General features: G+C 33.0%; 3 protein-coding genes across 5 annotated transcripts; all 3 read right to left on the bottom strand.

Annotated features, from left to right (window-relative positions):
• Positions 1-129: 129 nt before the first annotated feature.
• On the bottom strand, positions 130-3,851 carry LOC130813749 (transcription factor bHLH47). 2 transcript variants are annotated; one of them, XM_057679610.1, is made up of 5 exons: positions 3,468-3,851; positions 2,932-3,059; positions 1,670-1,788; positions 1,454-1,581; positions 130-685 (listed from the first exon to the last, which is right to left on the bottom strand). In XM_057679610.1, the coding sequence occupies exons 2-5, from the start codon at positions 3,000-3,002 to the stop codon at positions 278-280; spliced, it is 726 nt and encodes a 241-aa protein (XP_057535593.1). In that variant the 5' UTR covers positions 3,003-3,059; positions 3,468-3,851; the 3' UTR covers positions 130-277. The 2 variants fall into 2 exon arrangements, with proteins under 2 accessions (XP_057535593.1, XP_057535594.1); XM_057679611.1 differs by lacking the exon at positions 2,932-3,059 and having other exon boundaries at positions 3,468-3,810.
• Positions 3,852-4,795: 944 nt separating this feature from the next.
• On the bottom strand, positions 4,796-9,230 carry LOC130813751 (growth-regulating factor 5-like). 2 transcript variants are annotated; one of them, XM_057679615.1, is made up of 4 exons: positions 8,581-9,230; positions 7,175-7,604; positions 5,505-5,657; positions 4,796-4,999 (listed from the first exon to the last, which is right to left on the bottom strand). In XM_057679615.1, exons 1-3 carry the CDS (start codon positions 8,777-8,779, stop codon positions 5,528-5,530), a joined length of 759 nt encoding a protein of 252 aa, XP_057535598.1. In that variant the 5' UTR covers positions 8,780-9,230; the 3' UTR covers positions 4,796-4,999; positions 5,505-5,527. The 2 variants fall into 2 exon arrangements, with proteins under 2 accessions (XP_057535598.1, XP_057535596.1); XM_057679613.1 differs by lacking the exon at positions 4,796-4,999 and having other exon boundaries at positions 5,015-5,657; positions 8,581-9,229.
• Positions 9,231-15,128: 5,898 nt separating this feature from the next.
• On the bottom strand, positions 15,129-21,708 carry LOC130813752 (E3 ubiquitin-protein ligase SPL2). The gene is made up of 6 exons (XM_057679616.1): positions 21,175-21,708; positions 18,835-18,936; positions 18,055-18,225; positions 17,806-17,927; positions 17,350-17,469; positions 15,129-15,819 (listed from the first exon to the last, which is right to left on the bottom strand). The coding sequence occupies exons 1-6, from the start codon at positions 21,544-21,546 to the stop codon at positions 15,492-15,494; spliced, it is 1,215 nt and encodes a 404-aa protein (XP_057535599.1). The 5' UTR covers positions 21,547-21,708; the 3' UTR covers positions 15,129-15,491.
• Positions 21,709-25,546: the final 3,838 nt, after the last annotated feature.

The following is a 25,546-nucleotide window of genomic DNA, read 5'->3' on the forward strand; positions in this document are numbered from 1 at the left end:
TTTGTTGTTTTGAGATCACTTTCATCACCTAATTTGGCTATATACTCGGATCTTCAATGAAAAATGAACATCCTGATAGTAAACAAGCTATGCATACAACGATACAAATTAGACTTATTGGAAAACTGATTTATGATACATGTACAACAAGAATTGATTTTGTTATAAAGGCTAATATTCAGTTTCTTTTACAAAGGATGAGACTAAAGTGAAAGGAGCTGCTGATATTAGGATCACTATTTCACTAGCATACAAATTGATATTGCTACAATGCTATCTAAGATGATGATTGTGTTACTGCTGTCTTGGGCTGCTTTGGAAGCAACTGTAAGGGCCATGAGTCGGCAGGCGTGGGATATCGAGCATGAGGTTTGCTCACGGTTATGGGTGAATTAACAGAAGCTGCATCGATCTTTTGAAATGCTTGCAGATCAGGATTGATAGGTATGACATAAAGGGGGCCAAGAATTGGTGACTGCTGTGTAGATGGATCTGTCGGGGTCATTTGTGGACGATGGGCTTCCACGAAGTGTGAAGGCATATCGGTTTGCCAACATTCAGGAGGGCTAATGTTTAAGTCCGGCTTAGATTGGCCTATTCTCTCTTTCAATTCGTTTTGCATATTCTTAATCTGTACTTCAAGTGTTGTGTTCTCCTCTTTCAGTTCGTCCTTCTCAGCTGTCATCTAGCAACATGATAATTGCAGCATTTACTACACATGAATTCACGGAACACTAATCTCAAATTCAAAACCACAGTAAAAATTGTTAGGCCGTGACAATTCGTCACATAATCTCATTATGGCCCACTCGTGTGAACATAGGACACCCATGGGCACAAACCCACAAGTCATGAGCGTCGACTTGCACATACACTTGGTGAGGTTCATTGTTTCCCAAAACAATATGAAAGTAGGAGGATTATACAACAAGCATTATATTCAAGTCTATAATCCGTTATTTTAGTGATGTGGGATCTTCCTCACATGTGAAGTATTTTCCAACAAAAATCCATCATCCAAACGTGTAAAACCCGCTCTTTTCCAGCCTGTTCATTCATGTTGAGGCTCACTCTTCCAAGAGTTCACCCAGACTCTTTTGTTTAAGTGTCATTTCATAAATCGAATAATACTAATTTTGGGGTACGGGAGTATGAGTGAACCGGTAAGGAAAATAGAAAGTAGGAACTCGAGAGACTTGAAAGAGCGCGAGGATGACCGAAGATGACTTGAAGAGCAGGAGTGGAAAAAGGATATGAAAGATTTAGACTTACAAGTTGAGATCGTTGAAAATCCAAATGAAAGAAAAATTCATATGGACGACCACTAAAACTAATGTATTGGTTCACGGCTTTAGCATTGTTGTCGTAAAAAATACTACTCTAGAACAAATTTTATTTCATTAACAACAAATTCGAGTATCGTTTAGCACAAAACAGAAGACCAAGAGCTTACATATTGTGATTCTGACAGCAGTGTTGCATTCTCCTTTCTAAGGCTTTGAATATTGCAAAACATTTCTTTCATCAGCCTGATAGTCTCATTCAGTACCGAGGCTTTCCCATTGTTCTCTTGATTCAATTCTGCATGAAATTTAAAACTATATAAGGCTTTGAATATTGTATTACTTGAAAATATCAACGAGTTCACCAAGTTAGAATCTGGAATTACCAAGAACACTAGCGAGCTTGCTGAAAAGTTCATTCAGCTGTTCTCGCTTCAATCTTTCTCTCTCTGCCTTCATAATTTTTTTGGGCACTTTAACACACTTCCTTTTGTTAGGATGAGAACTGCAAATGAAACCACCTTGTTTTAATCATTATTCCTTAACACGAAAAAGATAGAAGGTAGGAGTTACGAAATACCAAACAAACTAGAACAATCTCAAAAGGAATATAGTGAAAATCTTTGATTGGTTATTCCTCGAAAAATGTTATTTGACTAATGGATCAAGATGAATTCAAACAGAGAAAACGATATTTAAAAATAACAAATATAATTTTTATTCTTTTATTCGAAAGGCCCGGGATATTCAGCCTATTATTAATATTACTATAATCCAATACTCCAAGCAAACTTAATGAGTATAATCATTCATGCATAATTTCCAGTGCACTATGCTTAAACTAATCATGTTTGGATTGGGGACGTATGTTCCTGGATCGTGGGACGTGGCTATGTTCCACGTTCCATGTAACTATGATATTATCAATTACTCCAGTATGCTTTGCCATCAACATGAATCCTGGTTTAACATTGTCCGTGTTTCAATTTCTCAGGACTAATCATTTACTCTCTCTATCTATTGCGTGTTTACCCCATTCCTCTTTCCAATATGAGAGCTTTGAACTAAAGGGGGCAAACAGATGGAGGCCTATGCAGCAAATGCACTAGAGCTAGTAAGTCTTATAATGCAACAACATTATCCTTTAGGTTTCATCACAAATCTGCAATTATCAGTTAAAGCTAGTCCATTAATCAACCACAAAAAGAGTCTATCTTCAAAGAATAATTCACCAATAAACACCCACAAATTTTAAAAATAACTATCGTATTCTCATTTTCACTCAAAAGCATAGCTCTCGTGAATATCTGTTATTGATTTGCCATGTCAATCTTCTACAAGGGACAATGAAACACCCACTCATCATGGTTGCGGATAGTAAAATTTACGCTAGTTGCCTAGAAGGCTAGAATAGACTAGATCGGCTCAATAGATAGTATGAAGAAAAGGGTTTCTAACCATAGTGCAAAAAGAATAATTTACGCGGTTAATGCAGATGATTTCGTGGGGGTAAACTCAAAAACCTCTGTGACACGGCTTTGTCTTTGCACTATGTTACTAAGACAAGAAATGAATATTGCAATGCCAAGGAATAATGATAAAACAAGAAATGCAATATTGCAATGTTCAAATCAAACTAATAACTTACCATTCCTCTACAACCTCTACCAAATCACTCTCCTCATTAAGAATCTGATCATCTTGAACATCCGAACCCATCCTACACCAATCACCGATTTCAAACTTTCCTATTAGGGTTTTGCCCAAAAAATGTATCTGTGAAGAACCAAATCAAACCAGAATTCCGATTAATTCAACAAAATCATCTTTTACTTCAAGTAAGCTTAATCATACTAACAATTTTGAACATGAAACACATATAATCACACAGTATTAAGTATGGTATAATCTTCCTACTTCGTTCAGAAATCCTTCAAGTTTGCAAGAATCGATTCAATAAAGTTTACAGTTCGATCACATAACTTCGTAAAAAACTTCACAAATCATATAAATTCATAACTATTTGCTTTCATAATTCTTTATTTCAACAAAAAAATAACTAAATTATCCAGAAAAAAAAAGGTTAAAACAAACCCTGAGAAAACCAAATCAAACCCAGAAATCTTTCAACCAAAAACACCTAAAAAGATGCAATCTTTCAGGACGAAATCAATTAAAACTCACCAAAAAGGTTAATCTTGAGCCCTTCGAATTTAAAATTGTAGAATTTGCCCTCAATTATTTCTGGGTTTTGTTGATTAAAGAGAATAGAAAATGTAGAAAATATGTAGAAGTTGATTTGGTGGAAGATAAAAAATGAAAATAGACGTAAAAAAGGGGAGCACCCTCAAAGCACTAGTAGAAGGAAATTAGGCGCACGCCATCCACAGGCAAACGCACAGCAAAATGGAGAGAGATAGTTGAAGAATGAGTGAAGTGTTACGTGTATATTCCATGACATCCAAGTATGTTATCAAAATGCGCGTGGTCTCCATAAGTCTAGTGTAGGATATTGGAAACGACGAGTTATGCGACTTATGTCACATTATCTCTATCTCTATTCTTTGAAAAACTAGTCCAATATTCATTTGGTGGAGAAATAAGCGTCTTTGATATCATAAAATATAGGAATGACAGGCAGGTAAATTACACGAGTAGATAGTAAGTGGATATGAGTACAAAAAATCATATATACCCCTCATGTATAGTGGGTAGGTGGTTGGCAAGACGTCTTACCTAACACACACCCATTTGTCCCCCCCACCCCACTCAATACCCACCCGCACCGCCTTATAGTCGACCAACCTATATTCATAGTATATGAATTTTGTGTTTTATTAAAATTTATTGACAAAAAATTAAGGATAATAGATGTACAATTAAATTTGGAAGGATTATATCACGCGAACTTGTAGTGAATGTGAGGCGTGTATAAGGTGGGTATATACCCAGTTGACCATAGTGAGTGAGATGTGTTTGAATGCATACCTAAGTGGACAGACGTGGGTATTAAAATTTTAGGTATGAAAATTTCAGGTGGGTATGGTTATGGGGGGCAAACTGCATCCACTCGCTCATTTTACCATCCCTAAATTAAAATGATAAAATGATAATATTGAGAAATAAACTCGGGCGACCGACTTTTGGCACATCGCTACTGCACAAGTGGATGCTAAAAAAGTCAAAATGGGTGGTGACATTGGCGACCACCCTATCACATCACCTCTTTTCTCCTGGTTGTGGCGACGACCATGTCCATCGCCAGGTTGGCATTGGCGACCATATGTGTCGTCGCCTATGTTGTCACCTATTTTATAGTTATTTTATTTCTTTTCATTTGTTTTTTATGTTAATATATTTTTAATATTTATAATTCCAGTTGTAAAATAATTATTGTATCATATATAGCAATAATAATTTTATCACATAAAACAAAAACCAAATAAATCAAAACAAATAAAATAACATCTAATGAAAATGAATAATATATAAAATGATAGATTGTTTTATACATTATACAATTAAGTCTTTTAAAAATAAATGGTCATGGAGGAGGTTGTTGTGCATATCGCGGTTGCATAAATACCAGAAAATTTTGTCTTTAATGCTCAATCGCTTACATTGTCCTATAATGATCATCTGCTGCAATTTGATTTGAACCTCTTTCAAGACCGCTTTTAGTTGATTATTAGCTTGACTTTGCCTTTCTTCAAAGACTGCAAAACTTGATTGGATCATTGTATCAATATCTGGCAACACTTGCCGTGCTTTTGGGGAAGCAAAACCCACTTCTAGAGACTCTTTCTTCTTATATGTATTGTTCGGGCCAAATCACATAATTTCGACCATTTTGGTGGTCGTAATTTTAGAATAAGTGATCGAAATTTTGTGATTTCATCTTAACGCCATAAACTTTTATGTTTTGGTAGTTGTAATTCCAAATATTAGACATTGAGCGTAGTTCGTAAAAGTCCTAAATTTTAAGAATGTAATTTGCATATTATTCTATCTAGTATCAATACTTTTATTACTAATTTTTATGATATAATTAAAAATATTGACAGTTAAAATTAAGCAGAAACCTACATATTTCAAAAGTTTGCAAATAAAAGCATAAAAGAGAAAATACAAAATAAAGTATACATATTTAAACATTTCACACGATAAGTCTTACGTCAAAAAAAAAAAATTACTAATTTGATGTGCTTATTATACGATCACCTCTCGATAAAACTTGTGAGAAATTACTTGAGAAGCAAAGGAATATTTTGATATAGTTTCTGAGTATCATCTTCTTTATTTTCTTGGTAGATATTTGATCCAAATTCTTGGAATCTACTCATTATCCTTTCATCTGCTTCTAAGTCCAAAGACCTGCATTACAACTGCTGCATAAGAAAACACCCATCTACAGACTACAATCATACAACATGTCGGATCCACATAAAAAATGCTCCGATGATTCGATTTGGCTTGACTTTAAAAATGATTAACAATAATGTAAAATCAAATATGAACACAAAATTCAATTTAAAACTAATCCGAAACATCTAACCCGAAATCAACTCGATCATTCAAAATACTGCTTCTTATAAGAATTTGTGCAATTAAAGATTTTATGTATTTAATTATTTTTAATTTATAATATTTATCACATTATGTGGTCAAAAGTGTATAAATTCTTCACTAAAAGTATAATCAAGAGATCAAGGAAAGACAATACATTATCTTTCATAACTCCTCTAAACCGATTACTAACTGAGTTCATTTTTTATCGAAATCGATTAAAACCAATATTAAATCGTATTTAAACAAGTTTCATTTGTTAATTAATCGACTGTAACCTTCAAGTTCTAACTGAAACCGACTCCAAATTATATCCGAAGTTCATCGACCTAAATTGCACAACTCTAACACGTGTCAATCTTGTGTCAACTATCAAGTTAGACGCCGGTAGTTGTTGATAAATTTTTAACGGGCTTGTATAGTGTACACAACAAGACACATACAAGAGAAGAGTTTGCTGCATATAAACCTGATGATATGAGGTTCCATTCTAAAACCAATTGATATTAGAAAATGTGGCCCGTCCAATTTATACGTCAGTCAATTTTTATCTAATTCTTTAATGTAAGATCACATAAAATTTATTTTTCTAATGGTTGTGACTTCCTATGATCCTATCTACTTTGTCACTCTTAAGCCATAATCTCCAGCATAATCCTTTTGTTCCCCTCGTCAATGCATAGTTTAGAGTTTAAACTATTATTGTTGATGTGACAGAATTATCACAAGTTTCTCGTTCACCCATCATGCATTGACAAGAGCTTGTGAATCAAGTCCTTTAGTCCGAAAGCTCTTATATGATCGATCATGTTAGAGTATAGTTAGTATAACGGATCTTAAAGTCTCAACTAGGGTGTTCAATGTGCCTAATAAAGGCCGGGTCGGATTTAAGTAAATATGGACCAGGCCGAATAAAGGCCTTTAAAATTAATATAGGCCTTAAATGGGCCGGGTTTTCAAAGCCTGGACTTACCCAACTAGGCCCATTATAGTACTAAAAATTATTTTAATCCCTATTTATCAATTTATAACAATTAAATTATCATTTAAATAATTAAATTGATATTAATATTTAAATTATACATTAATTATGCTATTTACAAAGATTCTTTTTTAGCCCCTATTGAGCCCTTTTATAGCCTAATTCATTTTAATTGTAGTATAGCCCATTTTCGGCCCCGTCCTTGCAAAGCGCTTCTAAAAATGAACCGGATAAGTGCTCAAAATGGGCGCCTAGCCCATTGAACACCCCTAGTCTCAACCATCAAACCAAATCTTTTCGTTGAATTAATTTCATAAACAGAGTTCAAAAGAAAAAGACAAACCTCATCTGTTTGTTAGGCTGATCATATGACTGAGAATCGAAAAGCCAATGAGGAGCAATACTGCTTTGTTGAGTTGACTCAGTACAATTATGAGTTGACAAGGAGGAGGATTGAGTAGACATAAAAGGGTAAACAGAGGGAGTAGTAGTAGTATGGAAGGATTGCACTTGGGTTTTGTCAGGCATTAGAGGATGATAATTGATAGCACACTCATCATTAGATGAAGAAACAGAACAAGAAATGGTAGAAGAACAAGTAGAAGAAGTCTTCTTAGATTTGTTCTTGCCTCTATGCATGTGCCTTTCACAGTACTTAGAATCTGGGTATGCTTCCTTTGAACACCTCCATTTTTTACCATCTGTTCTTCTGCATCTTCCTGGTTCTGGGTCTATTTTTCTTCCATATCCCATTTCAAAACAACCCCATCCAACTGCATATTTAATTTGTACCACAACTATTAAATCTAAGAATTGATAGAATCAGGTAATAAATTTGTAGGTGTTGGGATGGGTTATCCCACATCGATAAATTGAAGATGGTGTATACAGTTTATAAGTTATTAGATTCCTTTTTCCCATTGTTATATGGTTTTGAGATGATATATGTCTCTTTATCTTGTGAAGTGTGTGCATCTCATAATTTTTTTGATAATATGCTGAATATAACAGTAGGCAACACAATAGTAGAAAACAATTTAATGGACAAGGGACCAAAAGTATGACCCTGGATGTCTCCATAAACCTTCACAATTGAACAATATCGAGCCCACCACCAGGGGTGTGCAATGGGCCGGGCTTTAAATGGGCCACCACCCAAAAGATCACAGTTTGCTACAATTTATTGATCTCATCTGAAGTGACACTCATATTCCCTAATAACAAAGTAGAACTATAAACTAGACAATTCTAGCAACCCATATACTTTTGGTAACTTTTTTTCTCACTTTTTCTTCACTACATGTACTAAACCAATAAAACAATCGACACGTTCATGGGGTTTCCTTCTGCGTACGGGTAGAATATAAAACATATCCTGAAGTCTAAAGCTACAAACATAATGTCAAAATAAGGCTGCATCACCATCACCGTATTGCAGCCACATTGTAAAGGTTTTTGAGTTTATTGCGACTGAAATAAAGGCCAAAATCTATATTGGACGTGAAATCCATTTCGTGATTAAACTGTGACCGTGACCAAAACAGTATTTTTGCACTATATGGCTACAATCACATAGTCTTAAGTGATACGGGTTTTCGTGGATAAAGACATAATCAAGCATAAAACATGGAGTATTTTTGTCACCTTAAGTTCTTGATTGAGTTGTTTCGTAAACATGTTCTTGGATTATAAAAGGAATCCAGCATATATAACAACATAAGATTTGAGAAAAAGGGTGAAAGAGCTTACATGGTAGTGATTGTTGAAGAGGGAAAAAATCAGAAGAAGGGTTTGTAATGACAGTAGAAATGAGTTCAGGAGGAACAGGAATTCCTGACATAATATATCTATATGTTAGAAGCTGCTGCTCCAATTCTTGCCATTGACTTGCTGTGAATGCTGGAAATCCACCACACCTACTCTTATTATAATCTCTTCCTCTTATCATCTTTCTTACTTCACCTTCTTCAATTCCCTTCCTTTTTTTTTTATCAAGATGAGTAAATTAAAATAGTGGGTCTAAAATCTAAATTCTGAAAGTTTTTATTTTTTTTATCAGAATTAAGATTTTTTGCAGAAAGTATTATTTGGTTTCTTGTATTTGATTGCAGAATGTTGTTCTTTTTGTGAATGAAATGTGATAAAAGGTAGGTGATGTTACAATGGTTAAGTCTATACTGTCTTTTGCTTACACCTGAGAAATGAGAGGTGTGTGCAGTGTGCAGTGTGCAGTGTGCAGTGTGCAGTGTGCAGTGTATATAGTGAGTATGTTCTTATTCATGAAGAATATAATCACCTTTTTTTTTTACCCTGTTTTGGTTTTAACTTTATGATAATGTTTTTACATTTAACACATGATGGGAATTGCATTGGTAGTTTGGTACACTACCCAACTTGCTAGTCTTAGCAATTAACAGCCATTGGCTTCCCAATGATGCTCTTCGCTTTATATCCCAACACTTAGTCAGTTAGTCACTTGTCCTCTTCTTTGAGGCTGTTTCGCATGGCGTGTTCGGTAATTAGTTGTTGGTTGTTGGTTGTTGGTGACTGATTTTTTTAATTGGCCTATTTGACCAGTTGAAAATGTTGGCTATTTTTGTTGGTTTTTAAGCTAGCTGAAAAATTCAGCTGTTTGCGAAGATGTTTGATAAATTTGAGTATCGGATGTTGGCTGTTTATTAGAAAAAGTGGTTCAACAAGCGAAAAGTCAATAAAAAAAGCTAACCGGAGCAGCTTTTTCATATTGGCTTAAAAGCCAGCTTTTCAGCTGCTTTAAAGCCATTTATCAAACACTTTTTTGGTTGGTGGACCAACCAATAAACCAAAAACCAACCAAAAAGCTAAATCAAAAGCCATGAACCAAGAACCCCTATAGCTTGTAATTGGAAGCTGATTAAAATCATTGATTAGACGAGTTAATTTTATCAATTGATTTGATTAGGTGATTCGCCCTCCACAAAGCTTGAATTTTGTGTTTTGCTAGAAATTCAAGTTTTATATCCTGAGAGTTTTTTTTCTAAAGGATTATATCTTGAGAGATTTATGATAAAAATTCTAAGGAGATAAAAATAAATGCAAAATTAGGACAAAAGAATAAAAAAGTAAATACGAAATAACAAAGGTAGAGCCGTAGAGGTAAGTAATAATGTCACTTAAAAATAGTCGAAACATAATAATAACTAAAAAGGATCTTTTAGGATGTTTTATTTTGTTATCAAATTACATTTTTTACTTAATTTTTACCTTGAGTTTTGTCCCTTTATAAATTTTCATTTCATCTTCAAAATACCTCTTGTTTCAACCGAACCACACAAATTCAAGTAATATGTATAATAAATTGAATCCAAAAACTAAGTAGATAACTTTTTTTACTTTAATTTCCGTATGTTTTAAAATACTTTTACTTTTTTATAGTTTGTAATGTGTTTGGCTATGAATTATACTGAGAAGTGAAAAGCGAGAATTCCTAACTCCCAAGTCCTAACAACTATCAAGGATAAATATAGGTGTATTTTTGTGAGACTTTTTTATGATAGGATTTGGTATCGGAGTTTATATTATCATATTGTGTATTAGATGAGATCATAGATTTTTAGCCCATATATTAAATGGGATTTTTAACTTTTATATGAGTCATCATCTTATGTTGAGACCGTCTTGGAGAAATATTTATCTGATAAATAATACACTTCTGTTAGTAAATGTTTGGTTCAAGCTAGAGGTGTTCAAAACAGACTCAATGACTCGAAATTTGCCCGATCTTGTATTCTTGTAACAGAACCCGATTTGACCCGACTTCAAAAATGATTTACATTTATGTAAAAAATAATATTGACACAAAATCCGATTCTAAACCGACTCAAAACACCTAACTCAAAATCAACCGATGACCCGAATAAACGCTTCTACTTGAACCAAAAACGCATGCTGAAATTCCCTAGGAAATCCATAACAATAATGAATGTTGTTGGATTAAATTTTTACTTTTTTATTTACTTTCTTTTTTTCTTTTCAAAAAATTTGTTATAGTGATAAATGGATAGTATTTGATGTACAACTTTAATAATTTTATTTTGAAATATTTGTAAAACAAAGAATAAATTTTGATAACTGAATTTGTAAGTCTTCAAACTACAAGTAACGTATAATTAATGATGCAAATTCATAATATCGTGTACTTTTTAAAAATTGCTTTATTACAAATTCGTAAATTTTTAATATTGTCTCTTACTAATTTTAGATATCCTTTTTTTTACACTTTTATACTTGTAATTTGTATTTTATTATTAATTTATAAATTAATACATAAAAGTGTAGAATTTTTTTTATTTGTCTCATTGAAAAATCTATTAATATCAATATTTTATAAAATTTTTATTATGTGAAATCAAAGATATTTATAAATAGATTAGTGCATTGAAGATTGTACATAACTTAATAAGACACATACATTAGATAGGAGAGAGTATCTTTAAAATATTAAATACATTGTTCTGTTTCGGATTTTGATAAAATAATATATAAATTTATGTGTTATAAAAATCATCAATAATGGCAGTATGTAACCAAGGTGTTATTGTAGAATATAGACATTATTTCTTTCCAGTTTGTTGAGTAAAATTTGCTAGGGGTATAATTTTATTTTTCATATGACTCGCATTGTTTCACATTATAAAATAAATTTTATCCATATATTTTTTTTCACATTAGAACAGATTAGATCGTTTTAATTACCTATTGAATCCGATCGAACCATTCTATAACGATCTGGTATGTCTGATCCGCGATTTTGTTAGTTTTTTTGTATCAAATTAATATATTTTTTTATGCAAATATTTCGCATCTATAGTCAACAATATAATAATTCATAATTAATTGATTGCATTAACATAATTTAAGTATATATTACCATAAAAAAACTACATCTCAAAATATCAACGTATTTTTCAAAGTAACTCCGATATTTAAATATAATACGATTATAGTTTGGTCTATTTTAGTCTAAAAACCAAAACTAGACTGAAAATCAGTTTTTATAAATAAAAAATTAAAATGAACTATTTAGACCGTAAAATAAGCCAAATACCAAAAGTACAATTTGATTTGCAATTTAAATCACAAGTACCACTAAAAAAGTAGGAATCGAAATTGTGCTTAAAATTAGTGTTGATCTAAAAAAAGTGTTGTAAGGACTTAGTCCACCACCAACTTTAAATGGTACTCTATTAAAATAAGAAGTGTTATAACTTAGGCGGTCTTTTTAGTCTTTTTAAGAGATCATTTTTAATTGGGTCGGCACATTATATATTTTTTAAAATATTATAAGTAGACATTAATAATAATTTAAGTAGATATTTGAGATATTAAAAATAGACATTAAGAATATGATACATAAGCATTAATAAATATTTAAAATATAATAAATAAATTTTAATCTTTAATAGACTAGACTTGACATTTTTTTTTTTTTTTAAAAAGTTCTGTTTAAGAGACTAACCGGTACAATTGTGGGTAGAGTTCACACTTCACAGTAAGAGCAAGTAAGAAGAGTAAAAGGAAAAAACAAAAGCGAAACTGTGGACTGTGGAGTTGCATGGGACGACATAGAAAAGTGTGCCAGCATTGTCTGCAGAGTAACAGTACTGAATTACTGTGGTGTGGTCCCTACTTGGTAGTCCTTGCCTGTTGAATGAAAATGATGATTGAGTAAGGAAACAAGATTGAATGCTGCCAATTCCATTCATTCATACATTCATTCATTCATTGCAATTTGCATTGATATTTGATAGGGATCTGACACATGGAACCATTACTCCACTCCCCACTCCCTTCGTTGCTTTGGTTTTAACGCAAGACAAGATTCTTATACGTACGTGTCTATCCCGTCTTGTTGGATGCTAACTTATGCAGTTATGCTTACAAGATAGTCTAGGTAAATAACGAGGTAATGTAATATTGATAAATCATCCTTATGTAGACAAATTCAATATATTGGAGCTTTTAGAATTTTAATTTATCCTTTTTATTTTGTTTACCTTATTGGTATTTATTTTGTCTTTTACAATGATTTACAAATTACAGTGATTAATTTAAAATTTTTATATGTTTAATTGCTTACTATTCTAAATTTCTATTCTGCTTCGCCGTTTTACGTCCCTCAACTTTTATTACTATTTCTTTTTACTCTCTTTCACTCAGTCGCATTTGCTGCTAAGTACAATATTTGAGGTAACTATGAAAAAGAAAATTGGGCAAAAATATATAAAAAGTAGGAGAAATATATAAACAACATGAAAAATAAGCTAGACCAATTAATAAGAATTCAAAAAATTATAAGTTTTAACCAAAAAAAGTTAAATGGACAATGTTATTCTCCTTCTATACTACCCGTTGAGTGACCAAAATAATTGAGACTCTACAATCTTATCCAGAATACTTGCATTTCCAACCTCTTTTGATTAGATACTCTATGCTTTTATTTATTGTTTTATAGCTTTATACCTTGATTTTTTTTTCTCTCTCAAAATGTTGAACCTAGTAAACCAAATTTCCAAAAGAAATGTCCAAATTTTTAAATTTTGAATTATTTTTTTTCTAGGTTTTAATGTGAGCTCTGCCATTGCAACTGTTTGCATTATTAATAGTATCACTAACAAAAAAATAAAATAAAGCAAGTTCTAATTTTTTTTTTTTAAAGTTGGAAAGACTATTTTCTAATAATATTATGATCTATAAATTTATTGTTTCTTATTATTTCACCAATAAATTTGTTGAGATTGGTCTTGATTTGCACCTGGTTTGTCGAGTGAGTGTTCGGAACACTAGGCGTTGTGTATGATGAGGAGAAGCAAATTATGAGCATCGAAGTAATGCCTAGTCAAGATCGGAATGGAACATGCCTTGAACGAGGCAACAAAGACGAGAATACATTAGTAGAGTCTAATCGAGCACTTCATCAGGTGGGGTATTTGTGTTGTCTACAGCTTTCTACTATGGACTTAATTGCTTTTTATATCGTAGGCTTTATTACCCCAATTTTGGCTACGCCTTTCCTATTGTATAAAGGGAGTAATACACTCATACACTAACATAGATGATTATTCTAAACCCTTAGACCTACACAATAGCATATCTTTCTTCTCTCTCCAGTATAATACCACCACCGAGAACATAATCAAATTAAATGATCCTCGTAAATTTGAGCTTCATTCCCTCTGTTCTTAGATGTTTTAAGGGATAAAGCTTGAATCTCTAGAACTTAATCTTAAATTATTTCAGTATTCTTCTACACATTTATTATTTGTTTTTTTTGGATTTTCTCCACAAGTACTTTTTACCATACAATAATAAAGCGTTGATAGGTATAGCTAACTAGTAAGGTTACCAAACAATAATAAAGCGTTACAATTATTACTAACTACCAAGATTGTCGCTATTCTAGTTTAAGGTTTCCTATCTCATCCTTCCACTAAGTACTAATGCAAATGGGCATGTTGGGACAAATTTACCGAATAACAATACGAATGAATGATGAATTGGCACTTGGCAGTGATATTAAACTAACCAAGAGATAGCATAAGACGATGGAGGAATGAAATTTACTCGTTCGTCCCATTCATTTTGCATATTTATGTAAAAACCTTCATATTAGCATAAGACGATGGAGGAATGAAATTTACTCGTTCGTCCCATTCATTTTGCATATTTATGTAAAAACCTTCATATTATAATTTAAATTAATGCAAAATGAATAACACAGAAAACTAAAAGAGTAAAGAATATAATTCAAAAACGATGTGAACTTAAACAATGAACTAAAACCTAGGGCGATCAAAGGATCCAATATGCTCAACCACAAAGGTTAAGATTCAATGCTAAGGATGAGAATAATAGCACAAATTCTCGTGTGAGACGATCTCACTGTGAGACATTCTCCATAAATGTATTGCATAGTTCATCTAATATAATTGTTAGCATATGAACTCATTATTTTAAAAGCGTATGATCTTTACCGAAGTAGTTCATAGAATAATGAATAGCCTAATAGTCTAATAAAAAGAACACAACATCGAAATCCCGACTTTCACATGCAAAGTCACACGAACATGAAAAATTAGTCACTTGGTCAACCTCATTAGTTATTCTGTGATTCTTGATAAGTATAAAAACTAGAAGGCTAGAACACATATCAATTAATCACAATTTATGCATAAATATCAACCCCAATAACAAGAGACATGGAGGTAAACAAAATCAATTATATGAAATTAACGAATAACGAAGAAATGATGAACAAAATAATACACTACAATATTAATGAAAACTTGAAGTTGTGACTATGAAAATGAAAGCTAGATTAACTCACATCGAGTCGAAACAAAAAATATTTTAATTTGAAGTACTTAACTAGACTAAAAGGAATAATAGCCATAGGTAGATGACGATAACAGAATACAAGACCACTTGAGTCTTGAATCCCATTTGCCAGCATAGGTAAACAAAATTATATGGATCAATTTCTATAGAACGAATGGTGATTAACTCGACATAAAAAATACAAGTATTATTATGTACATATCAAAAGAACAGAAATCAGATAGAATTCACATGCACAAATATTTCCTGTCTTTTAGACTAACTCTAGGAGAAGCGCATATACCTCACGTATCATATACCCTGACAGAACCACGGATAGCCTGCCTGCAAACAGGGCACTTTGGTGCTAGATCTCGTTCAACTGAAAACACACATCTTTGGCAACAAACGAGGTGTCCACATGGTATAAATGCACACCGCCTCCTCCTCATGAGGCAGATAACGCACAATTGTCCATCAGGAATATCTCCCATTTCCTCTTCTTCTACATCTTCTGACTCGGGATTGCTGCTGCCATGGTTAGCATCAGCATCAGCATCAGCATCAAGTCTAGCACGCATTTGCCTCTGCTCTCTCCTACGCTCCCACCATTGCTTCCACTTAACCCAGTTCCTGAAACGAAACAAAAAAAAGGACCAAACTGACATTAGATGCCAAAAAAAAACTTTGCAAATGAGTCCACTTTTAAAGGTAAAATCTAAAATAATAATACAAATATATAAGAAGCCCACTGTGTTCCAAAAGTCCTAGGCCAGTGGCCATATGGCACCCTCTAATTAAGAGCGTCACATTCATAATTTACTTATCTTTTACAAAAATTTGACACCAATTATGCCAACTATTGGTAATCTTCTCAAAATAATCCCAATTAGTATAAGTTGACTCAAGTAACCCCTACTACAGGGACATCCTTCTCAAATAGACTCTTTTTTAAAACCTTCATCATCTTGATCAAATTTATCTCACAATAAAAGATAATAGAAGGCATGGGTCCGTGTTTATGATTGATTGTGATAAGTTGGAAACTCGGGAGGAGTGCTTGGAGGAATGGATAGAGATTAAAAGATGGAGGTGGGGAACACGGAAGAGGATGAGCGTTTGGCTAAAGTAAAACAGGCTTATCATTCGGTGGGGAGTGTCTCCTTAACGTGGGAGTATTCTATTTAATCCAAACTTGGGACAAAAGACAACCATTAGTTGGGATTATTTGTGTCAAAACCCTTTTATAAAACATCCCTAGGCCCTAAAATGGATCATCCGACCTTCTCTAAGAGATTAGGACACTGTCATGATATTGTTCTAATAGACTATATTTAACATTTTCAGAATAAAAAAAAGCATTTACTCAATTTGTTAGCATCAATTCAGGTTTTGCTATTGCTGTAATATGAGGAAGGATTATTGCTGTAGTATCAGGATGAATTATTTTAATGAAATGGTCATGGACTCGATCTATTGAGAGAGTAAATATATGAATGCTGTTTCAGTCAAAAAGGACCGCAAGCAACATGATAAATTCAATTAATGCATCACATTTTGGGGTATTATTATAGGAATTAATAAATTATCTATAAGAGTATTATAGTGATTACCTCGTTAACTATGTAGCTTGCGAAATAGGTTTGTAGGGGAAAGTAGTATAAAAAGAGGAGGAAAAGCAAAAAGTAAATCAGAAAATATATAGTATTGAGTTCCCAACTCCTACTGGAGAGTTTAGCCTCTCGGAAGCTTGTAATCGTTATTCCGTTTATTGTGGTCACTTGGGTCACAATTAATACACATCTTTAGTTACTTTGGTACATTACATCACGTTTTCATTGCATATTTGCTATTATACTGTCATTTTCACAGCTCATCAGTTTTGCAATTGATTCACTAATTTCATGTTAACCATAGCCATGGCATTCTGGCCTTCTCAGTCTATCACATTCACCTCCACTAAATTGGAGATCAAACAGGGAATCCTAGTTATTTTCCACCTATTCTACCAAGAAAGAGGAAGAAAAAGCTAAAAACATAAATAGAAACCTAAAATCTAATCATTAGAGGCATATAACGTTCAAAGGTAGAAAACCTTTTATTAAGGTGAATTCTGCTTTTAACCAGAAACCGCATGAACATAAATGAAGCTAGATAAAGTACCTAGCAACTGCATAGCCAAGTATGCCAATCGACACTGAGCCCACAACAATACCACTCCATAGTAAGATCTTTGTTTTGAAAGAGAGGTCTATGAGCATTTGATCCTTGGTCAACTCAGTTCTGCACAAAATAAATTATTCAGGAATCTTGACCAAAAACATCACTACAAAATGGTTAAAAATGTAAGATCAATTAATGATAATTACATCCAAAACATATGTCTTAAAAAAAAAAAGCAAAAAAAAAAAAATCAATGCTTATATAAACATTTAGCAACCAAATTAACAAATTTATGAGCTGTAAACTGAAACTACTCCAACTTCCTTTGCATGTAACAAATAAATATATACAAATTTGTCAAGATCATAAGCTGTCACTGCTTTATATTTACGGTCCAAGCCTATTTACAGTATTCGGATAAAGACTTTCTACAAACATTAAAATTGATGGCCTTACAGAAAAAAAGGAAGATCATCACAAGATTTTAACTCATGAACTCCATTTTTCGTGGAGCAAACCCCAACTCCTGTTACCTCCTTTCCGATTGGAAGAATTTTCTCCTCATCAAGCACACCAACCTACCAAGTAATCATAATTTTCAGTAAAAGAAAAACAAATCAGTTGATGTAGAGGCAAGAAGTCAAAAGTGTAGAGAAGGAAAGAAGAAAATAAACTGAACAAGCAATAAAAAGGTCAGCAACTCACAGGGTAATCATATCCAAAAAGTGCCTGAAGAAAGGTGTAGGGTGAAGCTTGAATTGGTTGAATATGATGGTACACTGTCGTCAAGGGCAAGAGATGTTTCGAACCTTCCAAATTGACCACCACATAATCCGAAGGCTGTTGTTGACGACAATCAACAAGAACAAATGGAACCTGCAAAAAATAAGAACATAGAAGATGTGTATTATAGAAACTCAATTAACCACAACTGCCATACAGATGATATGTGCTCTCCTCAACTCCCCCTGCCTCTCTCCTCCCTTTTCCACTCTGTTTATGACAGAAAATCTCTGTTCATATCCTTGATGCTTTAAATTCAAGGATGATTGTCATGTACAAAAACAATTATGAAAAGCAAACAGTTGTTTAGATTGAGAATTGCAAAACCAACAGTGCATGATTTCATTTCAAGCCTCAATGATAAAGCAAAAAACATATTTTTCTAAATACCAATAACAAGCCCGGTGATCTAGTTTTAATTTAAAAAAAAAAAAAAGAAACAAAACCAAGAAATAAAAAACCATCACGTGGAAATATGTTGACCATGTTCCTAAAAAGTATGAATTAGAACCTTTCTTAACCTAATGCTCTCGATTTTAACTAATTAAGAATTTTCATTAAAGGTAGCTAAAAACTCAATAAGTGAAAAGAGTAATTACAACAACATGAATTAGTAACCATTTCTTGGACATTCATAATCTATCATCAACAGAGAACTAAGAAAATATAGCAAAGTCACAATCAAAAAGCTATAATGCATACCATTCTAATCGAGGTAGAACCTTTATCTCTCCAAATGTTAGCCAAGACAGCACGTAGATCCGGATACCATCCAAAAAGTCCTCTCCATTCATTGTATATACACTTCACAGCATAATACGATCAAAATTAGATAAAATACTAAAATGAAATATTGCTTTATGTTAGAGGCATCGCATTAACAAGAAGCAGGTCATAGATACTAAAAGGCGAATAGTGAATCGGCTACAAGGGAACTATTTTCCATAAAACCATAACTATATAACAGCTCTTTTCCTTTTAAGATACAAGTACAGAAAACTGGACTTGAAGCCCACATTACTTTTCAAAAGGAAACTTTTGGTAGAAAATGGGGACCAGAGAGTGGCAAACCCAAAACTCGGATTAAGTGAGAGCACATTCGGTATAGAAATAATCAGTTAAAATAGTTTTAAAAATTTATCAAAAACAATAATGTTTTAAATTCAACCCTTAAAATATTCAATAATTTATTTCGACGAATTCTCATATCTCGAAACCAACGAGTTATAAGATTACTGGGAATATACAAAATACATCCTTTTCAAAAAATGTTACCAAGAAATCCTTTTTGAATTGTTCTCTCGTTTTATTGCATAACTTTATCTTCAATATCGTATAAACATTGTTGGGTTGCTCCATATCCATTTATTTTCTTCTCTTTAAATTTTTTTTATCAAAATTAGTAATTACAAAGTTGGCATATATTTTATAATAAATTTACAGCATTTGAAAAGTATATATAGACCAGCTATAAAAGTATGATACATATCAATTAATTATAATTCGCGTCTCACTAGTCTTATTAATCCAACAAGCGTTTACATTATAGATATAAATAATTAGTACTAAGAGAATCAATGATAATGTTTAGCTTAGTTGGTAAGATGCACACGTCAATTGTCCCTGAAGTTAGGTTGCGAGATCAATCCTTGCTAACTACAATTTTTTTGAGAATTAGGCGAGTGCCCTTAAGTGTTGGGGGTGAGTCCCCTTGGATCCACCCATGATACTAGGTATTCATTCGCTTAATATTTTTTAAATTAAATCTCAATGCATCTCAAAAGCACCACATTGGATCAAAATAAGCGTGACATTCATCCCCATAGTAGTTTAGAATAACTAAATTGAAAACCACCAAAGGTTAGTGGCATTCAGTACGGAAATAAGCACACCAGCAGAAAACTGAAAGCCTAACCCTAGGGCCCCAATCATGGAATCTTAAAGCAAGAGAAACTCATGATAAGACCCACCTAATCATACTTCAGCATCTAGATTCCATCTACTGCTTCTTCAACTCCCTTCTTTTAATCCACACCTACTATTTTACTCTTTCTCCTCTAAATTAATTTCACTTTAGGCTCATGATAAGACCCACCTATTCATACTTCAGCATCTAGATTCCATCTACTGCTTCTTCAACTCCCTTCTTTTAATCCACACCTACTATTTTACTCTTTCTCCTCTAAATTAATTTCACTTTAGGCTCTTGTCATCGTACTCAAACTCCCAAATGCCTGGTTCCTCCATTCTTAAACACATCTTGTTTCACCAAACTCACCTAAAACTACTACTTAAATGTACTTAAAGCCTTTATTCATCAAACCATCACATACAAAATATGATCAACATATCCACACTTCACACCTCCTTGACAATATAAATTTCTCAAAACATAATTTCAATGAGTGTTACACTAAGTCTAAGCAACAATGTTTGAAAGGAATCAAAGCTCAAGGTGTAACAAGCAAAGGCATTAAGGCGCACCTATGAACACAAAATCAGTACGAAAGTACAGCAACTCAAGCTTCTTTTTTTTCATATTTGCAAGTGATCTTTTCACCACTCCTAAATTCACATGTTTTACCAAATGCTTTAGACGAATAAGTATATTAGTATAATTAACAATAAAATTTCAACCTAAAAAACAAGTCTTATTAGTTCAAATAAGAACACATGTCAAAACAAAAGTAATTAAACCCTAACAGCAACAACAACAATTTAGAAATTCAACTCACTTTATCCACAATTTCGAATTTCAAGTTTTCAACTCACTTGATCCATGATTTCGATTTCAAATCTCAACAACAACAACTTCGAATTTCAACTCAGTTGTTTTGCCAAATAATTTAGAGTGATAAATATATTAGTAGAATTAACACTCAAGCTTCAATCTTGAAAACATGTCTTAGTTCAAATAGAAACACAAATCAAGCAAAACTAATTAAACCCTAACAACAATATAAACAGCAATTCAATTTCAATTTCAACTTAATTTTTTCTATCAAACTTCCATAAAACCCCAAAAATATAAAATCGAAGTACCTGTTGAAAGCGTTGAACAATAACACCACGTTCACCAGAACCTCTGGATTGAAGAACACCATTCCACAAACTCTTCCAACTCCCTCCTTTAAACGCCGACCTGGACTCCACCATACCTCGCACCACTACTAAAACCTCAGAAACACTCTCTTCTCCATATCCAGTGCCGGCTTCATCGTTAATTATGGACCGAAGATCAGAAACTTGTACTGAAGGAGCGTCCTTGATTTTCCGAAGCGCCGATGAGGAGGCGACGAATTTCGAGAAGCTTCGAATTGCGACATAGGCTAGAGCTATGCCGAGGAATGCACCATCTCCGAAGAAGGCTAGCTGCGCTGCTATTGCAGCCGTGGCTTGGTCTGCCGCCGACATTGATGGTTCATATGTTTGAGGATCAAATTGAGATGGGATATCGGAATTTTGATAAGGAAAATATATATGTATTGGCCGGCGATGTTTTTTTTTTTTTTTTTTTTTTTTTTTGAGATAATGGTGGTTTTGTTGTTCGGGAGTATTTTTATTTTCGGAGGATGGGGATTAATGTAGAGAGTAGCTTCACTTGGTTAATGGATGATTATATATGGACTTAATTTAACGACCAATTTGTAACCAAAATTGATGAGTTTGAAATTTTGAAAACAATACATTTTAATAAAAAAAATAATTCTCAAAAAAAGATGTCTTATTATTTTTTTTAAGGTGATAACTTTTTGCTGTTAATATTATCAACGTATAATAGAAGACCAGTTTAAAAGTAAAATAACTAAATGTTGTTAATTCACCTTTGATCCACAACGATAAGTTAGAGAAATGTGGACTAACATAACAGACTACTCCTCTTATAAATAATTGATTTTACGATGGAATATTATCAGATTTTTCTTCAATCAACTCTCCACTTGTACGAATCTTACAAGTTTAGTGACAAATTTATCATGGTATCAGAGGCGACGATTTTCAATCAACTGAAAGCAAAAAAATCTCAGACTTCCATAAAAACAACAATGCGTGGGCTCAAAAAGAATGATGTTCCCATCCAATTAAAAAGATAAACTCACATGGCGGAATGTCGATAAAATAATCCACATTCAAAAATTAAAGAGAGGTTATTTAACGCATATGATTGATGGGCTACTCTTCCTATAACAAATTAATTTTAGGATGAAGCCTCATCAAACTTTTGTTCAGTCAACTCTCCGATCTCGTTGTGTATGAGTCCACTGAAGAATTTATATTTAATAACAATTGATTTTTTTTAATTAATTGTGTATTCATCACTTGGATTGAAAGCGTAAGATTTACATAGTGTATCATACTATCAATGAATAGGAAAGCAGCTATTACCATTTTCACTCAATGAAGTTATGATATTCAATGGCTTGGTCTTTGCCTACTTCCCCACTCTTATTCATATTCATCTACATTCCATTGTAGAGTATTATTAAGCCTTCATCGATGAAAACCTGGATTGAATCTCATCTACATCTTATACATTGAGCTATAATGTGCAACTTGTATTAATACAAGGTCTTGTTCGTAGGACTATTGGTGGGCAAAGTAGGTTGGGAGAAGAAGAGGATAAGAAGATAATCGATCACAGGACCTGCTCTAACTAATACAAAATCCAATTTGCAAGACTTTATCTTTTGGATTGAGCTTTAATGTGTAACTTGTTCTAACTTAATACAAGGTCTTGTTTGTAGAACTAGTAGCATGTTAAATTTTATCAATCAATCTAAGACTTTAGTTTTTATTTATTTAATTTTATTTTTATTATAAGGTAGATTGTTATAAGGAAAGGGCATGGAGATAATTGTTTTCAGAACCTTAATTTTGAAAAGTGAGAGGAGGTCTTAATAAATAATGGTAATTTGTAAAGTTAATAATACCTTTATGTGGTAGGATTTGATAGGAAGAAAATTTTTGTGATTTTAATTTACCTTTTTTTATTTTGTTATTTTATTATTGTTATTTTTGTCTTTTTATAGTAATTTACAAATCATCACGGTTATTAATTAGAATGTATTGAAAAAGTGACAATTACTCCAAGTAGACCTGTCAAATATGAACCCGACCCGCTAAACCCAAAAAACCCGACCCGCAAAAAGCGGGTTTTGAACAAATATTTTTAAAAAGTGACCCGTTTAACCCGCCTTTTTAAACCCGTAAAAAATGGGTCAAAAACGGGTCGGGTCGGGTCTGACCCGTCGGGTTTAACCCTTAAAATTTAAAAATTAAAAGAGGAAAGAAAGGCGCTTCAACTTCATCCTTCATTTCATTTCATCCAGCCGGCCCTAATCTGCATTGTTCTTCATCCTCACACCTCACTCCTCAGGCGATCGTTCCTAATCCTTCTTCTTCATCCTCAGCCTACCTTCTTCTTCATCATCTCCGTTTCCAGTCATCATCAGCCCTAAATCTATGGGACGTCGAGCTTCAAGTAGTAGCCGCCGCCGCCCTCCGTTCCCACGAAAAGGGTGTTCAGACTGTTCACCATCACCTCTTGGACAATTCTTTTCTTCTTCATCATCTCCCACTCCTCAAGAAGGTAATTTGAAGTACCAATTTCATTTGTTTACTTGTTGATTTGTAGTTAATTTTAGTTTGCGTTTTCGGATTCTGGCAATTTCAGTATGAATCGCTGTTTTCTTCGAATTCCTCGCGAATTTCTGGGCGTGTAGGTTCCAGTTTCTTCGAGGTTTTAACAATTTCGAAGAAATTGTTTAAATTTAATTATATTTTGGTGCTTGGTTTTTGTTGTTTGATAATAGTCTCTGTATTTTCTGGATTGTTGTTTGTTGTTTGCTTAAATTTAATTGTTGTTTGTTTAAATTTCATTGTCTGCTTTTTAAGTTGTTCTGGATTGTTCTGGAATCTGGATTGTTCTTGATTATTGCTCTGCTTTTCAAGTTTAAAGTTTGGAATTTGGATTGTTCTTGGATTGTTCTGTTCGTAATTTCTTTTTAGTTATTTTTTTTTTGTTTTATTACAATTTTATTTTTTAAATACTTTTTTGTGCAACATCTTCATTTGATCAAAGTAGAAATTAATGGGATATATTATAAGATCGATTATAGAAAAACAATAATGGAGTTTATATTATCAATGAGGACAAGTTGAAAGGAAGTTCAATAAATGTTGAAAACTTCTGCTAAACAATTAAAATTGATCAACATCTGCATAAATCAAACTTCAAAGGCAAATGATGACACTTTTAGACCCAAATGCTAATATAATGAACCTGTAATCTACATTGTTTTGTAGGAGTTGAGCCAAATGATGATAGTAACAATCCTGGAACAGATGGAAGTTATGGAACAGATGTTGAGACTCCTAACATTGGGCAAGAAGCTACTCCAACATTCGGAACTCGCAAGAGAAAATGGACATCAGATTGTTGGGACCATTACAATACTTTCGATGGTGATGAATTCGCTGATAAGAGGCCAAGAGCTTACTGTAAGTATTGTAATAAAGGACCTATCTTTGCCGACTCAATGTATGGTACTACTAATTTTAGACGTCACACTGAATCTTGTCAAGCTCGTGATAATTGTGATATTCGTCAAATGCTCTTAGATAAAAAAGCTAAGCCTGTTTTGAAATACAATCCTATTGAGTACAAACAAAAGGTTGCTTTGGCTATCATTAGGCATGGATATAGTTACACTTTTGCTGAGCATGAAGGGAATAGGGATATCCATACATATTTAAATGAAAATTGTAAACCAATATGTCGAAATACAGCTAGGAATTGGACTATTAAAATTCATCAAAGGGAGAGAAAACAATTAAAAAAGGCATTACATGTTATCCCTGGAAAGATTTGCTTGACATCGGATATGTGGTCCTCAATTGTTGGTCAAGGATACCTTTCTTTAACTGCTCATTACATAGATGAGAATTGGAAGTTGCACAACAAGATACTTAATTTCTGTCATGTTCCTCCTCCTCATAATGCTCAAGTGTTACATGATACTATTCTTGATAATCTGAAAAAATGGGGAATACATAAGAAAATATTTTCCATTACTTTAGATAATGCTAGATGCAATGATAATATGCAAGACTTGTTGGCAGATAGTCTTTCTGTTTTTGGTAGCTTGCCATGTGATGGTGAATATTTTCATGTTCGTTGTGGTGCTCATGTGTTGAACTTGATTGTTCAAGATGGATTGAAATGTGTTAGTGATTCTTTGAGTAAAATTAGGCAATTGGTTAGACATTGGACTTCTTCGGAAGCTAGGAAAATGAAATTTGCTGAATGTGTTTCTGGAGTTGGTTTGGATTGTTCTACAGGTCTTTTGTTGGATTGTCCAACGAGGTGGAATTCTACATTCATGATGATTCAAAGGGCTTTGGTATACAAAGT

Source organism: Amaranthus tricolor, chromosome 5, assembly GCF_026212465.1.
Source record: "Amaranthus tricolor cultivar Red isolate AtriRed21 chromosome 5, ASM2621246v1, whole genome shotgun sequence".
In the NCBI taxonomy this organism is placed as follows: Eukaryota; Viridiplantae; Streptophyta; class Magnoliopsida; order Caryophyllales; family Amaranthaceae; genus Amaranthus; species Amaranthus tricolor.